This window comes from Hypanus sabinus, chromosome 1 (genome assembly GCF_030144855.1).
Source record: "Hypanus sabinus isolate sHypSab1 chromosome 1, sHypSab1.hap1, whole genome shotgun sequence".
NCBI lineage: Eukaryota > Metazoa > Chordata > Chondrichthyes > Myliobatiformes > Dasyatidae > Hypanus > Hypanus sabinus.
Window position 1 is genome coordinate 35,815,008 of NC_082706.1, and position 26,719 is coordinate 35,841,726.

General features: G+C 39.0%; 2 protein-coding genes across 9 annotated transcripts in view; one reads left to right on the forward strand and one right to left on the reverse strand.

Moving 5' to 3' along the window:
• LOC132392796 (cytosolic purine 5'-nucleotidase-like) overlaps nucleotides 1–26,719 on the forward strand; it is a 226,290-nt gene that overhangs the window by 10,412 nt on the left and 189,159 nt on the right. The gene's annotated exons all lie outside the window — the stretch shown is intronic.
• Nucleotides 346–17,942, reverse strand: LOC132392792 (sodium-dependent phosphate transporter 1-like). Its single transcript, XM_059967160.1, has 11 exons — nucleotides 17,675–17,942; nucleotides 15,631–16,195; nucleotides 15,350–15,490; nucleotides 14,733–14,818; nucleotides 11,801–11,897; nucleotides 10,462–10,581; nucleotides 9,179–9,457; nucleotides 7,088–7,646; nucleotides 6,351–6,536; nucleotides 4,886–4,970; nucleotides 346–4,612 (listed from the first exon to the last, which is right to left on the reverse strand). Exons 2-11 carry the CDS (start codon nucleotides 15,917–15,919, stop codon nucleotides 4,457–4,459), a joined length of 1,998 nt encoding a protein of 665 aa, XP_059823143.1. The 5' UTR covers nucleotides 15,920–16,195; nucleotides 17,675–17,942; the 3' UTR covers nucleotides 346–4,456.

Here is a 26,719-nt window from a genome sequence, read left to right on the forward strand (position 1 = left end):
ACCATCTTCTCCTGGAGATTTATTACTTTGAAGTGATCCCAAAGCTTCTTCAACTTCCTTCAATGTAAAAGACATACCTAATCCCTTCTGTTCTTCTGTATTTAATTTTGGAAGAGTTATTTGTGATAAAAATTCTTCTATCTTAACGTCATCATTCTTTGATTCTGATTTATACAACTCAGAATAAAAATTCTTAAAAGCCTCATTAATTTCTAGAGGTTTATAAGTAATTTCATTCACTTTTGTCCGAATTGCATTTATTGTTTTAGAAATCTGATCTGTTTTTAACTGCCATGCAAGAACTTTGTGATCTTTCACCTAATTCATAATATCTCTGTTTAGTTCTCATAATTGCTTTTTCTGTTCGATATGTCTGGAGTGTATTATATTTTAACTTATTAATAAGTTGTCTTCGTTTTTCTTCTGTCATATTTCTTTGAGATTCTTTTTCTAATTTTATAATCTCTTTTTCCAATTGATCTATTTCTATCATATATTCCTTCTTAATTTTAGAAGTATAACTTATTATCTGGCCTCTCAAATATGCTTTCATTGCTTCCCACAATATAAATTTATCATCAACTGAATGTAAATTTGTATCTAAAAAGAACTGAATCTGCTTTTTCATAAAATCACAAAAATCTTGACGTTTTAGTAAAATTGAATTAAATCTCCATCTATAAATTGATACGTCTTTATCATTGTCATTATTAAAGGAGAGTGATCAGACAATATTCTTGCTTTATATTCCACGTTTTTCACTCTATCTTGAGTATTTGTTGATATTAGGAAAAAATCTATCCTTGAATATGTTTTATGTCTATTTGAATAGAATGAATAATCCCTTTCTTTTGGATTGATTCTTCTCCATATATCAATCAAATTTAAATCTTTCACCAATGATAGAGTTAATTTTGCTACTTTTGATTTTGTAATAGCCTTTATTGATCTATCTAAAACTGGATCTAAACAAAAATTAAAATCTCCACCTATTAATATTTTATCATGTGCATTAGCCAAATTCAAAAAGACCTCCTGTATAAACTTAACATCATTTTCATTTGGTGCATAAATATTCATAAGAGTCCATAGTTCTGAAAAAATTTGACAATGTATAATTAAATATCTTCCTGCCGAATCAATTAATACATTTTGTATTTTAATTGGTAAATTTTTATTAACCAAAATTGCAACTCCTCTTGCCTTTGAGTTAAATGAAGCTGCAATAACATTTCCAACCCAGTCTCTTTTTAATTTCTGATGTTCTATATCCGTTAAATGAGTTTCTTGTAAGAAAGCTATATCTATTTTCATTTTTTTTAATGTATGTTAAAATTCTTTTTCTTTTTATTGGTCCATTAAGCCCATTAACATTAAAACTTAAAAAATTCAATAAATTAGTCATTATTTTTATTTATGTTACTCCAATCTATAATAATACCTAATCTTTCAACTTTCATTGTATCCTGGGAAATCTTTTTAAAAGTCTCCATGTTGCTATGTGTGTCCCCACCAATCATCCAGGCAAAAGAATAGAAGAAAAATAGAAAATAAAGAAAACAACAAAATACCCCCCTACTAACGTTGTGAAAGAAAGGAAACAACATTACCCCCCTCTATTGTACGGGTCATGGCAATCGCCATGATTACACACGTGAATCCCGTAGTAACCGATTCAAAGCTCCCCAGCCCCCCCGCAACATAAAAAATATATATATAAAAAAACCATACTATTCTCAATTAATATTTCTAAAATATTACTTTTCTCCCTTATATCGTCCTTAAATGTCCATCAGTTCCATTTGCTTTCTCTGTCTTCGTCTTTAACCATTACATTTAGAAATCTCTACTTTTAATTAATGAAGAGATGAAAGTTTTTGTGCAAACACCTCCGCATCTTGATAATCAGAAAAAAATCTTTTTCCTTCCTCCAAAAAAATTATCAGTGTTGCTGGGTGACGCATTAAAAACTTATAACCTTTTTCCCACAAAACATTTTTAACTGGATTAAATTCTTTCTTTCTCTTCAAAAGGTTATAACTTATATCAGGATAAAAAAGAACTGGTTTCTCAGCTATCATCAACGGACCTTTTCTTCTTTTAGCACCCTGGGCAGCCGCCCTCAAAATCTTTTCTTTATCTTGGTATCTTAAACATCTTATCAAAATTGATCGCGGATTTTGATCATCTTGAGATCTTGGTCTTAAGGCTCTGTGCACCCTTTCAATCTCAATTAAAGTTTCTTCTCCCATTTCCAATTTTTCAGGAATCCATTTTTGAAAAAAATTTATTGGGTCTTCTCCTTCGGTACCTTCTTTAAGTCCAACAATTTTAATATTGTTGCGTCTGCTAAAATTTTCAAGTTTATCAATTTTTCCCACGAGTTGTTTTCTTTCTGATGTCCAGGCATCATTATCATCTTCCATCCTCTTCATTCTTCCCTCCATTTCTTCCATTTTGACGTCCAAATCTGTAATTTTCTTTTCCATTTTTTCCTGTTTCTTTGTCATTTTATCAAACATAGCCTCCATATTTGTTATTTTTTCTGTAATTACTTTTTGGTTACTTTTAATTACTTTTAATGCATTTAATTTTTCTAATTTATGCATTATTTGCCTCAAAGTCTTTTTTGTATTTTCAGAGGAACTTTCATCTTGATCTCCATCTTCGTCTGATTTTTCCAGAGAGTCTGTCTCTCTCTCAGACTCACTTTCACTGTCGGTTTCAGTCGTTGCTGGGTTTTGTAGTTCTGGTTGCTCTCTTTTGCGCATGCTCGTTCCTTTATGCTTGCGCAGTTCTCGTTGATCTTTCCCTTTAGAAATGGCCGATGCTGCAGCAGTCTCCTTTTCTGTTTCACCGGTGGTGTTTTGTACCTGAGTCCGCGGTTCTTCGGTAGATGTAGGCCTTGATTCTGTTCCAACTTGAGCGGTCTTCGCGGTAGCAGTTTTCTTCGTCCTCTGTTTATGAGGCATAGCTTAAAACAATCCGGAGTAGTTTATAAGTAACCTTAAAAAAGTATTAATTAACTTTTCTTCACTTAAACATTAATTTATTAACTTTTTTACGGGAGGGCTGGGTTCCAGCGTCTCAATCCTACGTCATCACGTGACGTCCCCAGGCTCTAAAACCTTAGTTGGACTACACTTGTTTATCATCTTCAGTTTTGATCACATTATAGCTTTAAAAAGGGTGCAGATTTACCAGGATGCTGCCTGGACTTGAAGGCATATCTTATGAAGACTGGTTAAGTGAGGTAGAGATCTTTTCTTTGGTGCAAAGGAGGGCAAGCGATGCTTTGTTACAGGTGTAAAGAAAATAAGAGACATAGATAGGCAGATCATTTCCCAGCATAGAAATGCCTAATACAAGCAGGCATAAGCAGGTAATTGGTGGAAAGTATGGGAGGGTGAGAAAAGATCATGGGTATCTGGAACAAGGGTGATGGTAGAGGCATTTAAGAAAATTAGGTAAATGGATGATAGCAGATTGGAGGCTATGTGGGAGGAAAGGGTTAGAATGATCTTTGAATAGGTTAAGGCTGGCATATCATGGGCTTTTGATTTCCCTCCATGGCTGCTGCACAACCCACCAAGTTTCTCCAGCGATATACTGCTCCAGATTCCAGCATCTGCAGATTCTTGCGACTCCATTTGTGATTTCTTTAACATATCTTGATTATGTTATCCTATAATTGACCTTTCTTTGGGTTCAAATGCTGAGCATTAGTACTAAAGGTGTAACCCACTTGTACTGGCCAAATTAGATTGTAAATTGGGTCACAATATAGAGGCTCAATCTGCAATCTTGGACATTGCATTAATCAGTTGCCATATCTGTGGATGCCATTTTTCTCCAATCTTCCATGAAATGAAAATGTTTTCTACTTTGCATACTAGTGCTATTTTGCAACAGAGAATGTTTAAGAAATACAAGGAAAAATACAAGGTATGCTAATCTTTAATGAACATTTGACCAATTCAATTACAAATGAGTAATTTTCTATAATAGTTAGATTTAAATGGAAGACTTTGTAAAACAACTGCTCATTTCATTGCCCCGCTCTTTGGTACCTTACTCTGGTATTAACTGGACTCTAGTTGCTTACCATGTTGCTAAATGAGAATCCAGTGCTTTATGCATACGTGTTAAATTCAAAAAGCTCAGTTCACAGTATTAAATAGCATTATACCTTGTTTAAAAACATGCAGTAATATAAACACTATACAAAACAAATGACAATGGTTCAAATAAAAAAGTGAAATTATACAGAAAAATAAACAGCATATAGTCAGTCAAGTTGGACTCTCTTGCAACACATACTGATGTTAAAAAGACTCAAGTTAAAGCTGTGACTTCCATTGAACAGATTTCACATTAAACAATCTGAATAAACAGGTCTACAGTAGCACAGTAACGACCATAACACGTTGCTGAAGATAGGTGGTACTCAGCACATTTACAAGATAACATATTGGAATAGAGCCATGATGGCAGCACTAATAAGACCAGAGATTGGTACTGTAACAAACCACGCCATGAAGATGTTTCGAAAGAGGCGCCAGTCAACAGCTTTTTTTGCACGCATCCACCCAACAGCTACAACTGAACCAACCTGTAGAAACACATACAATAAATTGTGAAGTTTCAATTCACAGGTTAATAGGAAGAAGCATGCTTTAGCCAATTTATCACGAATATGTTTGACAATGTCTTAACATGCACAGATGGTTGGGGGGGGGGGGGGGGGGAGTAAAAAAGCCAACTGCAAGTTTCAAGCCATTAACATAGCAATTCAAGATGAAGCAAGAACATTGCAACTTTTTTTTGCACTGAACCCTCAATGATTAAATTGTCACAATTGGAAGACCCAAGTAGCAACACTCACCTTGCAGTGTGTTGTACTAACAGGAAGACCAATATTTGAAGCAATAACTACTGTGAGAGCAGAGGCCAATTCAATACTGAAGCCACTATAAAAGAAAGTAAATAACATTAGTCCATTTCATTGGCTAGTATGCTGGAAGAGAATTTCTAGCCAGTTCACAAATCACATTAAATCAAAATACAAATCTAATAATATTACAATTACCTAATCCCAGTTCAGTTCACTTCCTGTTTAGTAAATCCTGCAAACAAAGCTATCCAAATGCAAGATCCTGTCCCAAATGTCAGATGACTCCATTGGTGAAATCTCAAATTGTGATGATGTGTGAGATAGAGATAGGAGTGAGATAGATTGACTGGTAGAGGTGCAGGCGACCTCAACCTCACAAGCTAGGCCAAGGAACTGATTATAGACTTCAGGAAGTGTAAGTCATAAAAATATACACCATTCCTCATTGAGGGCTCAGTGCTGGGAAGGGCAAGCAGCCTCAAGTTCCTGGGTGTCAACATCTCAAAATCTATCCTGGGCTCACCAATGCAATCATACCAGAAACCTGCAAATTTCTACAGATGAATGGTGTAAAGTGTTCTTATTACATCATAGCCTGGTATTGTGGCTCCCACAAGATCTACAATACACTGCATAGCATTGTATATTCAGTCAGCCAAAGGGAATCTTCAACAGGAAGTGTCTCAAAGCTGCATCCATCACCAAGGACCCTGACTATCTGGGACACTCCCTCACTGAGGAGGAATAGGAGCCTGAAGACCCAAAGTACAGTTTCATTAGGAACAGGGTCTTGATCTCTACCATCAGATTCTGAAGGTACATGTACACTGACTTGCAAGTTGTAATTTCTTTGCACTGTACTGTTGCTGCAACTCAGCAAATTTTCCATCAAGTCAGTAATAAGCCCTCTGCAGATGCTGCCTGACCAGATAAATTCCTCCAATAAAACAGGTATTTTACTCAAAAGCTTTGTGTTTCAGTCCTTTCACTGAAATAAATGCAAGAATTAAAATTATGATTTGTTCAAGAGAATGTATCTGCTGTATAATATGCATTATGTGGTCAACAAGAAATAGCTTTTGACTTGTTAGAATTGTATATTTTTAATATATATTTTTATTCATGCCACTGTTGCTGTGGTATAAAGACTGTGGGAGGTCTTTGAGGAAGAATGAAAAGCTTGCAACTATTTTACCTGGTGAAATTACCCAATAGCTACCCAGTCAGAACAGAGTGTCTCCATATTACAAGGAGCCAAAATTCGTAATTTCATAGATTTAAAATACTTTGCTTATCCAGATAGTTTTAGCCATTAAACTAACTTTTACACAATACCCAAAATATTACTTTTAGCCTTTCACTTAAATAGATCCTGCAGAGTCTAGCAAATGTAATTGTCAATCTTATAACTCATTCACATGCAAAATCTTCAACATAAAAATCCTCTAAGACTTACCTTGAGGGAGTAATCGGTGTCAGATCCTTGCCCATCGTCTGAATAACTCTACGACCCCAGACCCACAGTCCAAGACAGATGCCCACACCTCCATATAGCAGAAGCCAGATTGGAGTTTCAGTTTTTGAATTAACATCTTCTGTATAGTACACAACCCATAACGCAACCAGAGGACCAATTGCATTACTAAAAACAAAAACAAAAAAATTAGCATTGTGGAATAAAAACTGACTAGTCTCAAGAATTTAGTTTTGATGTAAACAAATATTTGCCCATGAAGCTACTGAACAGAATACTTGTCAATATTATTTCTATAAACTGGGTGCAATCTTTTTTGTATTCATATTTTAAATACTAATCCAATCTGTTGTGCTTCAGTACATGTATATAAACTGAAGCTTAAACTCTTTAAATATTGCATTTCTTTATTGTGGAAAAGAAATTTGTTATTTTTCCTCAACATTTTGGCCCTTCCCGGTCCTATATCTCAACGTTAATTCTCACCATTAACTAGATTTCAGATAAGGCTGTAGAAGCTCATTGGACACACCCATGTGAACTGTAATGACCTACATAAAATTAGCTTAAAAACAAATCCTGTTTGTTCACATGCCTCCCTCACCATCAGGAAACTAATTTATACAGAAATAATAGAAAACTCAATATTGTTTAGGAATTTCCTGACCAAATTGAGGTGTGTAAATCCCTTGCCAGGAATTAAAAGCAAATTTACTCACCTAACATCATTGCCACCATGAGCAAATGAGCCAAAGCAGGCCGTTAGGATCTGCAGGAACTGGAAAAGTAATGAAACCTCAGGTTTCTCCTGCTCCCGCCATTCATCCATTGACCCATCACTGCACTTGCGCTCTGTGTTTTCAATTTCAAGCTTCACACTTCTATCCTCGGACGTTTTATTTGAGTCAGCCATAGCATTACAGTAACTACTGTAACTGTCCTGCCGGATCCGTTTCTTTGATTCCAAGCCAGATGTCAACTTTTCCATTTCCTCTGCCTTTACTTCTTCTTTGGGCTTGAAAGAAGCCAGAGGCATGCCACAAATTGCCATAGTGTAACAGGTATAGCTGTTGTTGCGACGTAATGGCCTGCTTCCTGGTTCACCCGAGTCCCCAGCACAGTCTATCATTTTAGCTAAATGCAACTTGTGAAGAAGTTCTTTGTACAATCCCGAATCCTTGTGTACAGTGTGATAGTGACCTGTGTAGCTGTTGGTACTGGTCTGATTATTGATAACCTGGTTGAACTGCACATGACTGCTTCCAAACTGTGCAGTCCCTAAAGGGATAATAAACAGAAACAAAAGCATGAAGCACAGCTGGTTACACAACTATGATTCACTACTTCCTGCTCCTAAACTCACAAGAGTCATTAACATCTTCTCAGCCTGCTCCTTGCAAGGTTTCTACTCTTCCTGCTTTAGGACTTGTGTCTTAACCACTACAGTTAACGTCATTGCGTTACCTGATTTTCTCCCAACTTCTCATAGGATATAGTTTTCCTTTCCCCGGTTCCCAACCCAGCTCCAGATTCTGATCTAGTTCAAACCACATCTAGGCATCTTCCAGTATTCTGAAGGAATCTGTCCAACTCCCTATCTCAATAACTCACTCAGACCTTCCTTCTGAAGAATTCTCAGAAAGTCTTGCAGTGATTAAAATTTGATTACTGTGTTCAGAACATCCTCCTCTTCACACTGAACAAATTAAATTTACTTTACAGAAGTAAATTTAGTCTTCAAAGATGGAAAGCTTACAGATGCTTTTACTTAATATTCCATTGCAATCTAATCTGTTTTTAGGTCAGTTACTGCTCTAATCAAAGCAAAAACAATGAAAATAATTGCATTTCATCTTCTAATTACAACCCTCATGGTCATTAAATGCTTGCTTTTAATATCAAAAATGACGAGTTCTGATGAAATACCTTTTCAATCTAAACGTTCACTGGCATCTTTATCTCAGTTCTGGGATCATTCCCTTCTCCAGTCCTCCGATCAGCAATAAGACTTCACTTTCTCTACGAGAAGCACTACTATTTATACTGGTAATTGAGACCAAGGGCTAATTCTATTTGATCTCCCCAAACCCAAGTTATTAGTCCATGGCTGCTTAACTTGGACATTTCCAGCATATCCTGCTTCTATTCCAGATTGATCCCAAATGCAGACGCTGACGATTGTTCACAGAATCAGGTGAGTCTACTCTGATTAGAAGCTTTTGTTAACAAATACTGGATAAATCTCTCTAGCTTCAAAATACAATAACAAATTAAGTTTTTGAATAGCTCCTTACCAAAGTAAAAACAGCAATTGACTGGAGGCCATTTTAAAATAAAACCAGGAAAGCCCACTAAATCTCATCAGGAAGAAAATTAGCCTCGTTGAAAATACTATTTTGAATTACTACTTAAAAAATCTTGTTTAAAATCGTGATCAAAGAAATAAATTACATTTATAACTTTAAAAAACTATGCCTTTCAAGATCATCCTATTACAAGAACTTAATTTGATTTCTTTGCATTTAAACAATTTGGAATTCAGGGTCAGCCTGTACACTAACTTTGCAACTTCATAAAACTTGGTAGGGAGCCGAACATTGTTTAGCAAAAAGATGTCAACAATTACCATATAGTTTCACTTAGGAAAACACAGTTTCTAAAGGAATTACACATAATTGAGACTGAATATTTACTGAATTGTTGGTATTGACTCCAATGCAACAGCTGTAAATATTGGTAAGGAGTTCCAGGCAAGAAATGCCAATGAAAATTGTTGAAATACACAAACTGGAATATGCTTTATCTCTTACCATTCATCACACGATCAATATTGGTTTCCTTTATCTCGCCATTGGAAACACTATCCTTTCCCACATCTTCTGTCGAGTCCCCTATAAAAGCAATTCTTCCATTCTGCTTCGTAGGCAAAACAGCAGGAACAGTGTCAGTCACAGGAGTCTTGATTTCAGATGCTGTATCAGTCAAAGGAACTTTCAAATGGGGCTCTTCCAGGTCTTCTTTGGATACTGAATAGTAATCTTCACTCTTCTTGTCTAGCATATTACCTAGATTGCAGACTTTTCTCTCTCCTGTTGAGCACAAAAATGAGCACAAAATGAGTCACCTTTACCTTCTGAACAGAAAAACTAGTCAAAGTTCATCCATTCATTAAAATGAAATTCAGTTAATGAATTGATTGTGTATCAACCACTACCACATCCCTACCTCCAAAAGCAGTCAACTTGCATATAGAATTCAACATCAGTAATGCACAGCAAGTTAAAATACCAAGGTGGTGAAAAGCTTGCAACATTTGCATTTTTTTTAATAAAAAAAGCTGGCTTGAATATAATTGCATTATGACTTCCTCAAACAGACATCCCAGGCATTACCCCATTGGCTCAAGAATCCTTTACAGTATCTAGCTTTGTTTCTATCTGTAGTAAACAAGTCAATTCAGTGAGCAAATAATATCAACTATTATTGCAGTGTTTACTCCTTACGCCACACAGTTCATTCAGTCTAACTAATGTTAAGTAGAGCAAATCAGCAAAATAATTGCATACAAAACAGCGAACATTAATTACCTCAGAATTCCACTTAGATGCAAAATCGATAATTGAGTGGTAGTTATCCAGAGTTAGTTCCTACTGAAAAGTATACTTACACATTCTAGCATAATTAGGTACCTGAAACAGAGTCAAAGACTAGCTTTATAAAGCTGCCCGAGGGTTCTTAACCTGTAATGTTTCTTTCCACAGATACTTCCTGATAATTGACTGAAGTGTTTCCTGTTTTATTCCAGCTTTATAAAGTCATTTCCCGGCTTCCTGGAGCCAGGGTGGACATTGGAAGCAAGAGCAAGTAGACTCTAGCCCACCTTAGCCTGGTGACCCTGTTTCTCTCAATAAATGTTAGCCACAGCTAATATACACTTCATACAAAGGGAAAGAAAAGATGTTACATATTGTTGGACATTGCTTTTCAGTAAATTCAGAACTGTTAACTCATACCCTCACCCTACACTTCCAATGCACTCACCTGAAAGCCCAATGTGGCATTTCGACCACTGAAGTCTCTAAATTTCACTTACTTTCGATTTTTCTCTTCATTCTGGGACAGACGATGAACCAGACGATGAATGCACAGATCACAGCACTTCCCAATGTAATCAAAATTGTACCCCAGAGTGGAATCCGGTCAAATCCTAGTACTAGGATTTAAAAAAAAATTACTTTAGAATCACAAGAAACTGGACTCTTAACACATTTCCACCCTTCCCAAATAAGACAACTGAACAATTAAATCATTCACCAATGATAAACTTGAGTCCAATAGAAAGAAAAATAGTGTAACTCAAGACCCTGGGGGAAAAGTGCAATGCCATCCAGTTACAATATCATTGAAAAATGCGGTTCACAAATTGATCTTTTAGAATGGCAAAAACGAAATTCCAGGTTTTATCTTCAGTTTCAATTTCAATGGTTTATACTATTTCAGACAAATGTAGAAAGACTACTTTAAAAATTCAGTTGTAGCAGTGATTTAGAAAGGGCACTGACACAACTTCCACCATTTTCATCATCGTGGAAATCATCTTAAACCACTGCTGCCAGCTAGTGTCCTAGGTTCATTAATGATAATGCAGCATAACTAGGTGTTTAAAAAAAAACAGGTACTGACAAGCCAAATGCTTGATCTATGAAGCACAAGTTTAACAATCAACCATACATGAATATAGCCAAGACAGAGTTCCTCTGATGCCAAGCAGTAAAACACATTACCAAAAGCATATTGTGCTTTGTACAGTTGGTAATGTGTTTTGTACCTTGGCCCCAAAGGAAAGCAGTTTCATTTGGCCCATATTCTCCGGTTTGAAGTCTAATGTGGTCAAACATTTTTCCATGCAAAGGCACACTTTCAATATGAGAGGCTGATTTGCTTGAAGCAGGGGTGATTAAGGGATAGGTGGAGGGGGAATCTGAATGAGGTATACAAAATGAGGGGCATCAATAAGATAAACAGCAACAGACATTTACCATTGACAGAGATATCCAAATCTATAATGCATAAGGGGCTGGTTCCGAAGTCACAGGAAGATTTTTCAACAATGGCTGGATTCTAGAATGCACTGCCCAGCAAGACTCAACATTTAAATCTCTAGACCTGAGGCCCACAGACCCTTTGCTTAATGGAATGAAAAAGGTTGGGAACCACTGCTCTAGACAGACACATGAATCACAAAGGCATGCAAGGAAGGACATGGTCCAAAAGCTGGTAAATGAATTAGTATAGCTGGGAGAATGTTTATGGACCTGGCTGAATGATCCACTCTGTTTTGTAAGATTCTAATGAATTGTTATTTTACAAAAATGCTTAAGACCAAAAGAAATAAATTGCTCTACTTGGATTCCAACGTAGTTAGTACTTACAAGGTGCTCCCGTATACATAATAGAGAAAAGATTAATTGCAATTGTGCAGGCATAGAAGACAGGCAGAGCTCGGAGTCCATTTGGCACAGGGTCAGCCTGAAACACAGAAGAACCGAATTCAATGAAATGTTTTCATCCCTTTCCACTTGTAATCTAATCTTAAACTTTCAGGAATCTGACTAAGACATACATTTCATAAGTTAACTATTGTTATAAACCTGTAAATCCCTGAAGTGGCAAAATACCCTGGGTGTGACACTAATCCCAAAAGAACAAATGGGAGATGGGCTTCAATTTTCTTAAAGGGGACAGAAAATTCCAAAAGAGGAATTCAGGATAAACAGTTACCAATATCAAACAGATACACTAAAGTCCAGAATGAGTACAGCAGAAAGTAGGAATGGAGGCGGCTACAGAAAAGACAAATGCACAGATTCAGATTACTAGGTTTCGGCCTCTCTCAAATCAGGATCAAATAACATTTCCCATTTCACCTGAGTTACCACTCATACACAAACATGGACTCCAACTGAAGATAACAGTCCTGTCCCAATGTAAAGGAATAAATAGCAATCCAGGAAACAAGCATACGCTCCCTTCCAAGCAGAGGCAGGTCCTTTGTTGATTCAGATTATGCCACTGGAGACAATCAAGATCAAGTGGTCTATTTAATATCAGAAACACAGGGTACAAGCTTTACAGAATATTCAAGAAATACACTCTAAAAGGGTTAAATTTCATGCAAGGTCAAAAAGGATGCAGATGGTAATGAACTGACCTTGCTTTGCATCTGGCAAAAGGCCATCTTCATTAACATTTTTGTCAAGAAAATTCAAGCCATCTTCCTGCTCACCATTGTTTAGTTTTTGCATTTGGCAGACACATGAACAGATGACAAAAACTTTTACAGACAGAAAGTAATGATACTGCCACTTTTGCTAGGAACTTAATCCTTCTCCCACCCATAACATGAAAGCTGTCTGTTTTTCAGTCTGTACAGACTTAAGCTGAAACTTGGTAGTTGGCGTCAAGAGGAATGATCCATGCATATAAACAATGCCCGTTCTACAGCGTCTAGTACAGGTCCACAGTCCCTCATCTGAAATTCCTGGGGCCAGTTGCATTTCGGAATTCAGAATCCCTCCTTATTGGTTCCAGGACCCCCCCCCCCCACCCCCACAGATACCAAAAACTTAGCCTGTTTGTTTCTTTAGATCATATACAGTGGTAGTTCCGACACCGTATTCTTAAGAAAGACGCCGCACAGACACACCACAATGAAGCTTCTGCAATAACTCCATTTTCTGTGTTATTGACAATGATAGGTGCTTCCTTCTCTTTTTCTCATTGCTACCCATAGGGGTATCTGCAGCTCTTTTTGACATTTTCACAGTAAAATTAAACAAAGTCAACAGTGAACACAAAATACCAGAACGAGCACTGAGCCACAACTGACATCTGGCGGCCTCTGCCAGCGCTGCCACGTCACACCTGAGTGACATCAGCTGTTGGCAAAAAAAAAACTTCCATTTTCCAGAGCTTTTTGGATTTCAGAACTTCGGATAAGGGATTGTGGACCTATAATTATCTACAAGGTTGTAGAAGGAAATTAATGCACACAACAGGCCAGACAGCATCAGTAAAAGGAAACGGGCAGACGACGTTTCAAGTCAAGACCCTGCCCCTGAACTGTAGGGGAAATGGCCAGTATAGAGTGGGGCAAGAAACAGGTGGGTTCATGTGAGGAAGGAAGAGAGGGTGGAACAAGGAGACTACATCATAAGTAAAGGCAAAGAGCCACTGCAGATGAAATGGGTAGAAAACAGAGGGATAAGAAACTGGACAATGGGGCAGAGGAAGAAAAGAAGGGAAAATAGAAGAACTGAACACAGACAGAATGCAAACACAATTCATTGTTCACAACCTAGATCACACCTCCTCCTATCTTGTCCTTTTTTATGGACATTCCTTTCTCTCAGTTTCACAAGTTAGGTTTGTTCTCAAGATGAGGTCTTCCACTCCCTGACATCAGATGTGTCTTTTCTTCAGGAACCAGGCCTCTCTCCCCATTCCTCCCAGCTGCTGGGGTGGGGGAGATCCCTCCCTACATCTCCATTTCCCACCTTGGTTCTTGCTCTTCACCCAAACAGTATTTGTATGCAGCAAATCATTTTTCAACATTTCCATTCTTGTCTCCATCTGCTAATCATTCCTCTTACTAGCTCTTGCTCCATCTCCTCCCTTCACCTCTATACTTACTAAGCATCTCTCCTCTCCTTTCAGTCCAACCCCATTTACCTCCACAGCTTTGTTTTACCAGATTCGTCACCTCTGAACTATTGAGCTGTAAGTGCCATTAATTTCAACCTGGCCTCAGCAAAATGAAATTAAACCTTATAGCTTAAAAAGATACTGATAATCCTTGCAGTGATCAAACTTTGTCATTACAGTCTGTATCCGACCATCCAAAAAAAAAGAATGAGCTTGTGAAAGATTGTGTGGATTGCTACAGTGGGCGAGAAGCAACTTGCTGCTGCAAATCTTTGTATGTGAAGATTAAAAAATTAGATTGACTTGCATGTGGATATTTCTTCCATCATAACCTTGATATGTGGAATCCATAAATTTCAAATTTATGGAAAATCAACAATTCAGTTTTGGAATTCAAGGGATGCCTTCTACAAATTCCACTGCAGAGGTTACCAAACTGTTTTGATACCACCTCCCAGAACCCATTTCAGCCACTTTGTGGTAAGGTGGCACATTGAAGCATCACCTCGGAGTTGTATTCTTGGCATCCTGATATTCCTTCAGCAGAACAATCTCAAAGCTCCATCAGCACCACCAACAGGTCAGCAATTCACCAGCAGCAAGCACAACTAAAATTTACCAAGTACAGCTTTTGCCAACTCATAATGAATAACAATTTACCTTGCGTAAAATAAAGCAGCGGACCAAGTAAAAGACAGCAGCAGACATGATTCCAGACAGCAGAGGTGAGATGAACCAAGAAGCAACTGTGCAAATTGAAGAAATTATAATATTAACAGAGGTAAATAACGCTTTTCCTGAAAGTGCAATGAGCTTTCTTTGGTTCAGATTTGTGGTGCCCACCACACAGCCTCAACTGCTGTAGTGATATGGTTAAGTCTCAGATTATAAATTTAAAATTACTGGCACACACTTAAAATTGTTATATTTACATACCAGTGAAAATCAAAAGAAAATGGCCACAATTCTGAAGGACTCTACAAATCATTGATTTAACTTTTCATGGCTACAAGGAGTAATAAATTACAGGAAAGAAAACAAGCCTAAAGATAATTTTAAACTATTCAGAATCAACCATGATGATTAACGAAATTCTTCCAGCAAAATTTATGGTTTGTAAGAAAAATTCAGTTATCATTTGCTTAGGAAAATAAATGCATCAAAAATTATCTAGCAACCAACTTAATGCACAGAGTCTGTCCTGCAACCGTTGCCTTTACTCTCCAGACTAGCACCATGAAAACATTTAACTATTCTGAGCCCAAATTACAACTCACCAATCTTCAGCAGCTGCAGCCACTTCACACCATAAGCTCCTGTAGCCACCAAACAAAAACCAATGGTTGCACCCACAATGCAGTGGGTACCAGATATAGGGAGCTTCAAAAATGAAGCTAATAACTGCCAGACAGCAGAACCTGTAGAAGACAGAACATTTCATTTCAAAGTGTCTGTGAGATATTAAAAATTACATTTCAATTATTAACAATGATGTTCTAAGAAAAATTACTTAAAACTTCCTGGCACAAACAGAGAGAATGCATCACTCGTTACTTACCAAACATGGCACTGACCGACCCAGCCATAAGCACTTGTTGACTCGAGTTGAACATGTCCACATCAATTATTCCTTTCCGAATGGTTTCACTGACTTTGGCACCCAGCAGTACAGAACCCAGCGTTTCAAAGATCGTAGCCAAGATGCAAGCTCTTCTGAGTGTCAGCACTCCAGAACCAACAGCAGTCCCAAATGAATTGGCAACATCATTTGCTCCCACCGAGAATGCCAAAATAAATGCAATGATGAAACCCACCACAACCATCCATACATACTCCTCCAACGCCATGGTCACTCGAGTTATAATGCTTTAGAGGTATGGATTTAAAAAAAATACTATTGACTTAAATATACAAAATGAGGTAACAAAATATATTGATATGTAATAAATAATGGATTAAATAGAATGAAGATTAATGTGCACCACACAAGTACTGTGCAGTAGTATTCGCTATCCTCTGTGTTTGATAGTCTGTCTTTGACTGTCTTTACAAAAGTCAGCAGTTACAGGGATTGTGTTGAAATCCATTGTGGACACGACAATAGATTTGGATTGTTCTTCATCCTGTGGAAAAATAGAGGACACATCATAAGCATGTTGTAACATTCCAGTATTCACAACTGACAAATTTCCATATGCAATGCTCAGTTTGTTAATAAATTCTTTCAATCATTTTCCTATTGCAAGTTCAATTTTGGATACTGCACTCTTAACCGAAGATTAGAAATGACATCTGATTGATATTTCACTCAGCAGTACACAACCCAAGTGATCTCCAAAATAGATTCAAAACCAAAAGCACAAATTGAGATTAAATTCATGCTAAACAAGATACTTTGTCAGTGGCATCAAGTGCCATTAACATTCTTTGAGATTTTAAACTTTAGTCACATTAAAGCTTCAGAAGCAGAAATCAAGCTATTTAACTTAAGCCATATTTAAAATCCAAATTTTGAATTTACAATCCCCGTAAACTGACAGCAGAATAACTTATTTTGATTGTTACTTGTCCCAATTTTGGGGCCATTTCGCTGTCCACAATTCACTCAAACTTTTGAATTTTCCAACAATCTGCTTCAACAATTTCCTAAAATACGTTATTAAAATACTTATTTATAATGAAAGTGGAAACAAAAGGCAATGAAATTAAAATATTCGATGACGCATTTCTGGAATCCAACAATGTTGAAGCAACGCACCAATGAATTGTTAGAGATTAAAATAGCATAATCCTCAACTTTCGCCATTATTTCGATTACAACTTAATCTAACATGCAAATGTTAAAATGTTTTGCTCATCCAGCCATATCTCAGATGGTGGAAAGTATGAGGAACATTTGAATCGAATAAGATATCGATTATCTATAAAGATTAACAATACCGATATAACAACTTTATCAAAAAAAAGACAATCACGTACAATAGCAGAATTTATCAGTGTAATAATATTCGGAAGCAGAGTCGGTTGGAGCAAATTCAAAGCGCTACTCTTTTCGCGCCTCCCTAACATTTGAAAACAGCGATCAGGAAACGCGTTCCCGCCAACAAAGCGCCGGTCCCAACCAGCCGGGCTGCGGGGATCGGCAGCACAGAAACGCCGCCGCTCTCCCCAGCTGCCCCCCCAAAAAAAACAAAGGCACCCTCCTCTCCCAGACCCCTGCGAACCACCGGCACCCTCCTCTTCCATACCACTACCCAAAAAAATAACCAAGGGCACCACCTCCCACTCAAGGGCACCCCCTTTTTGTCCCACGACCCCTTGCCCGGGAACAGGCTCCGTCACCCCCACTCCCGGAGCCCACAACGCGCGCCGCCACGCTGCACCCGGCCGGCCGGCCGGCCGCTCCGTGAGCTCCCCCTGGCGCCGCGACCCGGCCTGCCGAATGAATGAGGCCGCGCCGCCGGATTGTTCCGGAACACGCCGGAGCCGTCGTCGGCCCAATGGAACGGAGCCGGGCGCGGGCCCGGGCCCCTCTCCTCTCTAGCCGCCCTCAGGCGCGGCGACGGCGGCGGGGTCGGCCGGGTGCGGGACCGGCAACTCACCAATTAACAGTGCGACTCCGACGGATCGATGTTGGGGTACGCAGCGAGGGCCGGCCGGTAGGCCACACTCCAGGCCTGAAGCCGCGGACTCCTCGGCAGGTAGGGTGCTCCCAGGCGAGTTCCTCAGCAGCGGCTGCCGACGGCCGCAGTGCCCCCGCGCTCTTTTGGCTTTCCCTCCCCGCCCTGGTCTGCGTCGCTCGGTGGAAACCACTCCGACTCCGCTAACAGTCCGCCATCTGCTGCATAGCTCCGCCCGCCGGCTCTTGTAGGAGCGCTGACGCACGATGGCCCAGCCCCGGCCCGGCCCCGCTGGGCGGGGCGAGCCACGGCCGGCGGCTCCGTGGTTCAGGCTCAATCCCTTTACCACTCAACTACACTGACGAGCAACCTGGCACTTCTTTGGGTAGAAACTGGTGTGGTGAGAGCAGGCAAACTCTTGGCAGATAACGGGACTGGGTCTTTGGAACTGCTGCGCTTGAAGCGATGGGCCGAACGGTCGTTATGACCAAGTCTTGTCTCTAGCCCTGGTGAAGAACTCGCTGCTCAGTGACAGGGATCTAAGCTTGGGCAACCACTGTTCGCAATCTGTAACGACCGGGCAAGTTTGCTTCCATCCAGAGTGGAAAACACTTGTCTCAAAGTCACGTAAGCAGTGGTGCATTTTCCACTCTGGATGAAAAAAAATCAAAATTATCCAGCAAAAAAAATCATTCACTTGATTAGTAACCCTTCACCCATGGTGCTCACATTTATAAATTACTCTGCAATTACTCACCCAGGTTACTTTTAATAGCACCTTCTGAGGCCACTAAGAAGGTCAAGGGTAGCAGGTGCATGGAGCAGGTTCCTCTCTAAGTCGCATCGACATGGCTTTGGTTGTCACTTAGTTTAAGTTCTGTCACCAACTGGACTGGAAGTACTCCCACCAGAGCTACTATTCAGGAAGGTGGCTTATTGCCATCTTCTCAAATGCAGTAGGATTGGTCAATAAATGCCTTGACAATGACACCAGATCCCAGAAAGGACTAAATCTCTCCCCCTCCTGATCCCCTCCCCCCACTTCCCCTTCCCTTCCTCTCTCCCTCTTCTCCCCCTCTCTCTTCCCCTCTCTCTTTCTTACCCCTCTCTCTTCCCCCATCTTCTCCCTCTCTATCTTCCCTCTCTCTTTCCCTCTCTCCTTTTCTCTCTTCTAATACAGTACACATATACACTTGTGTGTGTATAGGGCCTTGTTGAGATCACGTTTTGAGTATTGTTACATTTGTGGGGAAAAATAGCAGTTAAATAGGGAGTACAGTGAAGAACCACCAGGCTGTTTCCATGGATGATGAGCCTGTCAAGTGAGAAATGAATAAACGAGTAAGATCTCCAATCTCTGGAGTTTAGAGACTAGCAATAGAAAATTCTTAGTGAACATGGGAAAGTCAACATAGGAAGGATGCTTTCCATGGCTGAGGAATCCAAATCTTGGGAGTGGTAGACTCAGATTAGTTTAGATTACTGTCAATCTTATCTATTATAAGGGCCTGTCACTTAATAGAAATTAAGGTGTAGGCCTTTGTCACAGAAATGAGGAGAGATTTCTTCACTCATTAAATTGTTAATGTTTGTAGCTTTCCATGTTGGAGGGTTATGTTGTCCCTGAGATTATATTCAAAACAGATAGATAGATTTCTGAATGCTAAAGGATGTGGTGATAGGGCGTGAAAATGATATTTGAGATAGAAAGTCAGATCTGATCTTGTTTAGTATTGGACCAGGGCTGAATGGCTGAATAAACTACTTCTGCTCCTATTTCTTATGTTCTTATATTCTATATTGACTACACTATTATGTTCTTATATTGACTACACTCAACCTTTTTCATAATTTTACAAAACTTTACAAGGTCAGTCCTCGGTTTCTTTTACTTTAGGGAAAGCAGTCCCAACCTATCCAATCTCCCCTCATAACCCAAGCCTTCCAGTCAAAGCAACATCCTTGTCAGTTTTTTTCACACCCTCTGCACTTTTTTGAAATACAGACAAGAAGGAAAAGCTGGTGGGGTAGTTCTATAAAAGAAGCAATGTAAACACAGGAGATTGTGCAAATGCTAGAAACCTTAGCAACAACCACAGAGTGCTGGAGGAACTCAGCAGGTCGGACAGGAGGGGAATAAACAGTTGATGTTTTGGGCTGAGATCCTTCACCAGGACAGTAATGTAAGACAGTCTAGGTGTTAGAAGATGTAGCTTTCACTTTGGTGGAGGTAAACAAAATACAGTGGAAAAGAAGACTGCAGTCAGAATAACGCACTGTAGCAAATAAGGCAATTTAAGGAATGCCAATGTCATTTATAAAGAGAATTACATTAATAATGGTTGATTTTAAACCTTCATGTAGATTGGGTTAAGGACACGGGAAATGGTAGCCATGAGAAGGAATGGTCTGGGATAGTTTCCAAGAGCAATGTATTCCAAGCAGGCATGAGCTAGTTTGGATTTGGTAATTTATAATGAGTCAGGTTTAATAAATGATCTCAGAGTAGAAAAACCCTTTAGGAAGCAGAGATCACAGCATGATAGAATTTAGCAATCTGCTCGAGAGTTCAAAACTTCAGTTGAAAATAGCAATGTAAATCCTAAATAAGGGATACAGCATTCCAAAGGAGTTTGGTTAGGGTTGGCTAAAGTAAGCAGGTTAGCAGTTCAGACAATAGACAAATCATGGCAGACACTTAAGGAGCTAATTTGTGACAGCCATCGAAATGATGTCTCACTGAGGAAGAAGGATTTAAGGGGAGGGGGTGTGAATCACCCACAGCTAACCAAGGAAGTTTAGGATGGCATTAAGTTAAAAGAGAAAAAACATATCTAGTAGCAAAAAATAGTGGCAGACCCAAAGCTTAGTATCCAGTAGGAAAATAAAGAATGAGGAACTTTACTAACGCAAAGTAATAATATAGAAAAAGAGTTTGTCTGACTGCACATTTGAAAAGAGAGGGGTCAAAGTGAATACTTGTTCAGAGAAATAGTTATTGGGAATTCCTCTGCTTTCTAAGAAACAGCAGAGGAATTAGATATCTTGCATCAGACAATGCGATGGAAAACGTTACAAACTAGAAGCGAAGGAAGAATTAACTAGAACTGGATTGGAATATATCAATAGGATTGACCCAAATATTATAAAAGAAAGTGATGTATACAGCCCAGTTCATCAAAGGCAAAGCCCTCCTCTCTATTGAGCATATTTACATGGAGCATTGCCACGAGAAATCAGCATTCATCATTCAGGACCCATGCTCTCTTTTCACTACTACCATTGGGCAGGAGGTACAGGAGCTTTACGTCCCATACCACCAGGTTCAAGGAAAGTAGTTACCCTACAGCCTTCCGGCTCCTGAACTGGTGTGGATAACTTCACTCACCTCAACTCCATAACCAACAGACTTGCTTTCAAGGACTCTAAAATTCACGTTCTCAGTATTATTTACTTTTTGTTTGTGCAGTTTGTCTTTTTTTTTGCACATTGGTTGTTTGTCAGTCTTTGTTTATGTATAGTTTTGCATAAATTCTATTGTATTTGTTTGTTTTCTGTATTTCCTATAGATGCCTGCAAGAAAATGAATCTCAGGTAACATACTTTGATATTAAGTTTACTTTGACTTTAGTAATGGAGAAATCTGGGACATTATCATGACTAGTCAGTGGGATAGCTCTTCCCAATTTCGACTTCCCAGTGACTGTGAGGAGGACTTGACAAGTTGATTGTGCTGGGAGAAACTTTGCTGTGTCTAAATCCAAGGCCATTTTATCTTTTCTCAGTTTTAATGTAATAGTTTGATATAACTGATTGGCTTATGGCCACTTCAGCAGGGTAGTAAAGCAAATGTGTTCAGGGATGGCATCATCCTGAAAGTGGGAGCAATGTTAATAGGGCGGCAATGGAGCACATAGGTAAGGGCAGGTTCGGAACAGTAGCGATGAAGTAACAGAGATAGAACAGACAGTGCACACACAACCTTTGTTTAACAATAATGTAAACATGCAATGTAGAATGATGTTAGGAGTACACTACCCAATGGTGTTGAGAGGGCACCATTGCAAGTATCCAATGTAGGAGCAGTATTGGAGCAGTATTACAGCAGAGTTAGTATCTAATGTATATGTAGCACTGTAATCTTGCAGAAAACGTTTGTATCTAAATATATCACTTAGTTATTATGCTGTTTTTAGTTTTAGCTTTACCATTGGGATTACCAGCAGCTGTAGTTGCTATTGAGGAATTATGGGGGATTACTCAAATCCTGCATTTTGTTATTTTATTGCTAAGCCTATTACCAGGAGTTGTCTTCCTCTTTAAACATGAAAACTGCTATAAATGCTACTATTCAAATGACTTTACAAATTCAGAATTCTGTTTACATTTTCAATATCTTCATTTTTACTTTTTTCTCTTTTGGTTTACTTTTGGTTTGGATGTGGCTTATAAGCTGGCACTTAATTTCCTTTTCTACCTTTTCCTGGTAACTGCACAGCCTAAGAAACAGCCAATTCATGCACCACAGAAGATAAACCAGACCAGGTGGAGTTAGCACAGTTCCACCCTTGTCTTTGACATCAACTGAATGCCCTGAGTAAGAATGTTATTTGTACCTTATTTTTGTAATTCTTGTTTACATGAGAACTCTAGAATAACCACGCATTAAATTCTAACCCCGAGCATGTTTTTAAATGCTACGTTTAACTAATTACTATAATTTCAAAAATGCGTTCTTAATCAATTTGTCTCTCCCCTTTTAGTTTCCATTCTCTCAGGGAGAAGATAGGCTGACGAATTTCCCTGGATTTTCCTTATTTTATGACTAACAATTGAAAAATTTCAATCAAAGGACAATTTAAATGTAAAAACAAGCACATTTTGATGAATGTAGCTTTGAAAGTTAAATGTAATTCCATATTAGGTCACTGAGTTGCAATCTATAGTCCTGGGTGATCATTTACATCTGCTCTTTGATGTCCATGGTGGTTACTGCTTTGTAATAAGAAGATGCGCAAAATAATGTTGGTAGGGGGAGAGTAGAGTCAATAATTAGAAATTGGTGCCTAAATGTGGAGAGCAAGGGCAGATGAGGGGCAATGCAATGTGAGGCACAGCAAGTAGGGTGATATACTGAAACATAGTGAAACACATATATTATGTGAAAATGGATATGAAAAAAATAAATGATGGCTGGTAGGGAGCTAATAAAATTTCCATTTTTAGAAAGGACTATTAATGTTGGTGATAGGAAAGTGAATAAAATAGATACTCAAAGATGTCACAATTAGTGAGAAGTTAATAAGGAACTGTTATGAATTTCAAGAATTGTTTTAACATTTTATTGAATTCGTACTTAAAAATGGAGGCAGTTCAAGTTTGTCATTCCTATTAGCTTAATCCCAACATTCCCTTTCCTTTTTCCCCTCCCACATTCCCTATCTCACATGCCCATCAATTCTTGTTTGATTCTTTTTCTACTTTACTTATTAGTACTGATTGAAAATATGCGAAGAAACCAGAGCACCTGAGGAATCAAAATCATCAAAGGGAGAACATGTAGACTCCACACAAGTAACACCTGAGGTCAGGTTCAAACCGGGTCCCCAGAGGTGAGGCAGCAGCACTAACAGGAGTCTTTTTTGAAAGATTAGCCACCAAACCTGATTTAGGAAGTGAGATCTCCTTAGATTTCCAAATGACTTTCAGGGAGGTGCCACTAAACCAGGGGTCGGCAACCCGCGGCTCCGGAGCCGCATGCGTCTCTTTCATTTCTGTGCTGCGGCTCCCCGTGGTTTGTTAGTTTTTGAAATGTAACTCGAAATTTGAAGATTATGGTGATCTTGTACAATCTAAATAAAACGTTGTGGAGACCCCATTTCCTGGCACATCCGAACCGGCTCACAATTAGCCACCGTTCCGGCTAAGGGAGATAGCCTACGGGGGTTTGTGAGTACGTGTCTTTTGGAGCATCCGCGCCCACGGGGACGGGTTGAGGGAGGCTTTAAAGCAAGGCTGTTTAGTTCGAATAAAGTTATCTTTGACTGCAGTCGTTATTTTAGTGCTGCATGTAGCACACCGCTACAACGTGTTTTTTTATCGCTATTAATATACATCACCACTGCCAATGCCTGACACCCGCCAGTGCGCGCTTTCTTTTAATTCTTCGATCCAAGGTAGGATAACTATGGAGTAACCTTCAATCCAACGTCTTTTTTTCGGAGTTCAAAATGTTTTTGTTGCATGCAGAAATGTAATTTCGTTTTCTCTGCAGGAGTTCATCAATTTCATAAATGCAACACATTATAGTTTGTTTATACATAGCATAAAGGCAAAAAAAAACGTTGTATGCAGTGTTATTTCATTTTAAATGTCAAACGGGTTTTGTGGCTCCCAGTGTTTTCTTTTCTGTGGGAAATGGGTCCATATTGGCTCTTTCAGTGGTAAACATTGCCCACCCCTGCACTAAACAGTGACAGGATGTGTGGACTCTGTGGTCAGGTGGGAAATGTGGAGTTCAACCAAAAGATGGGAAATTCTGTCGCACAAATTGAAAATGATAGATAAAACAGAGCAGAAGTGTTGCAATTCTAAAAATTGGTATTATTAAAAACTGAATGAGTGTGTAATTGGCAAAATAACAGGAATGGTGAAAAGTGTGATGCGATGTGTCTTAGTTGAAGAATAAGAAGACGATCTACAAAATATGTTTGAATAGAGAAGAGGAGTGGTGGGATCTGGTGGCAGAAATACACAAAGTATGAAAGCATCAGTAGAGACAAGGAAGGACTTCTTAATCTGAAGAAGAAATTAAAAGTACTCAGATTCATTTCTAAAGTTTCATAAATTGAGAATATTGGAAACAATTCTGCTCTGTTACAGAGATATTAGAGAAGATGCAAGAATGATGAGAAGCGGTTAACCAGATTTGGACTGATGCAATAGAAGCTTTAAAGATTATTTAAATGTTTAATAAGGTAGACATAGAGAAGATATTTCCACTTTTGCAGATGTAAGACTCTTATAAATATAACGACAATTCATGAGAGTAGTCTCTACCGGGGCACTGGTTAGAATGTAGCACAACACTACATGGAGTTGTCAAGACATCTAACTTGGATACACAAAGGAGGCAAATGTGTAAAGGAAAAAGGAATATAGAAATATTAATGTACTTTAATGAACAAGGATGGGAGAGACACACATTGGCCAAATGACTAATTTCAGTTATGTAAATATAATGTATATATAATGTATAACATGAGAATAGAACTGAGGTCAAGATCTGATCTTATTCAGTGGCAACTTGAGAGACTGGAGGGCCAACTTAGTTGTTACTGGATCTTTGAGTGTAAACAAATGAAATGGCTGAGATAATAACATATCCATGGTTAATAAGAGAAGGGCAGAAACAAATAGTTTTGGTTGATTACAGCAGCAAAATTTGAAAGCAAAATTTGAAATTTGTCCCTCTGGGCCATACAAAACATAGTGTCTAGAACATAGCAGAATTTAACAGCACAGCTATGATTTAAACAGCTATGAGAAGCGTCATGCAACATTGTTAGGGGAAGGAAACAGTGAAACATGATTAATCTGGAGACACTGGAGCTTCTCAGTTTTGGGGGTGATTCAGCTGTTCCTGTCTGAAGCAGATTTAAATGTCTTTTTTACATAACTTCACTGGTAATGATGAGATTGTGCTTAATGAATTGAATACTCTTGGAAAGAAAACTTAAAAATATAGATTTGCTGGAGCATTTTCATCTAGCATTTTGATCTTAGGAAACTCAATCCCCAGTTCTATAAGTGTTGTTATCTAGTCAGCTGATAGGAGATTCATATTGCATTCTCTTCTTCTATTCAGCACTTTGGCTTCTTTACCTCTTCTCTCTTGCTTATCACCTCCCCTGGTTCCCTTCTTCCTTTTCTTTCTCCTATGGTCTACTCTCCTCTTCTATCAGGTTCCTTGTTGTCCAGTCTTTTATCCTTCCAACTCACTTGGCCTCACCTATCACCTTCTAGCAGTCCTCCTTCCTCTCCCCCCCCCCCCCCACCTTTTAATTCTGGTGCCTTCCCCCTTCCTTTTCAGTCCTGAAGAAGGGTCTCAGCTCAAAACGCCGACTGTGTATTCATTTCCATAGATGCTGCTTGATCTGTGAGTTCCTCCAGCTTCTGCAAACTTTCTTGTGTTTATGTTTGATATTGTCTGCCTGGAAAAATTATCCATTCATCCGTTCATGCCCGTTTCTGTGAGGAAGAGTTTGGTCTCTATCTGGGTCTGTAAAACTGAGGGAGTTGGGGCTGAGTGCAAACTCCTTGCAGATGTATGTACATGACTTGGCATGACCAGAGGGCACAACCTTAGAATACGAGGATGTTCCTTTAGGACAGCAATGAGAAAGAATTTCTCTAGTCAGAGGGGAGTGAACCTGAGGAATGCATTGCCATAGATACATCGGCAAAGGAGGCCAAGTTGGTTGTCATACTTAAAGTGGAGGTTGATAGGTTCTGGATTAGTATGGGTGTCAAAAGTCAGACCCTATATAGGTATAGGACAGAAGTAGGCCATTCGGCCCATTGAATCTGCTCCGCCATTCAATCATGGGCTGATCCAATTCTTCCAGTTATCCCCACTCCCCTGCCTTCTCCCCATACCTTTGATGTCCTGGATAATCAAGAACCTATCTATCCCTGCCTTAAATGCACCCAATGACTTGGCCTCCACAGCCGCTCATAGCAACAAATTCCACAGATTTACCGCCCTCTGACTAAAGTAATTTCTCCGCATCTCTGTTCTAAATAGACGTCACTCAATCCTGAAGTCATGCCCTCTTGTCCTAGACTCCCCTACCGTGGGAAATAACTTTGCCATATTTAATCTGTTCAGGCTTTTTAACATTTGGCATCTTTCTATGAGAATCCCCCTCATTTTCCTGAACTCTAGGGAATACAGCCCAAAAGCTGCCAGACGTTCCTCATACGGTAACCCTTTCATTCCTGGAACCATTCTCGTGAAGCTTCTCT

Excerpts from the sequence above, each read along its gene's own strand:
- LOC132392792 (XM_059967160.1), bottom strand. The coding sequence starts at position 15,919 with ATGGCGTTGGAGGAGTATGTATGGATGGTTGTGGTGGGTTTCATCATT. Across the intron at positions 10,582-11,800 it reads TATGTATACGGGAGCACCTT|TACTAGGATTTGACCGGATT; the intron begins GTAAGTACTAAC and ends TTTAAATCCTAG. Across the intron at positions 6,537-7,087 it reads CATGGTGGCAATGATGTTAG|TAATGCAATTGGTCCTCTGG; the intron begins GTGAGTAAATTT and ends TTTTGTTTTTAG.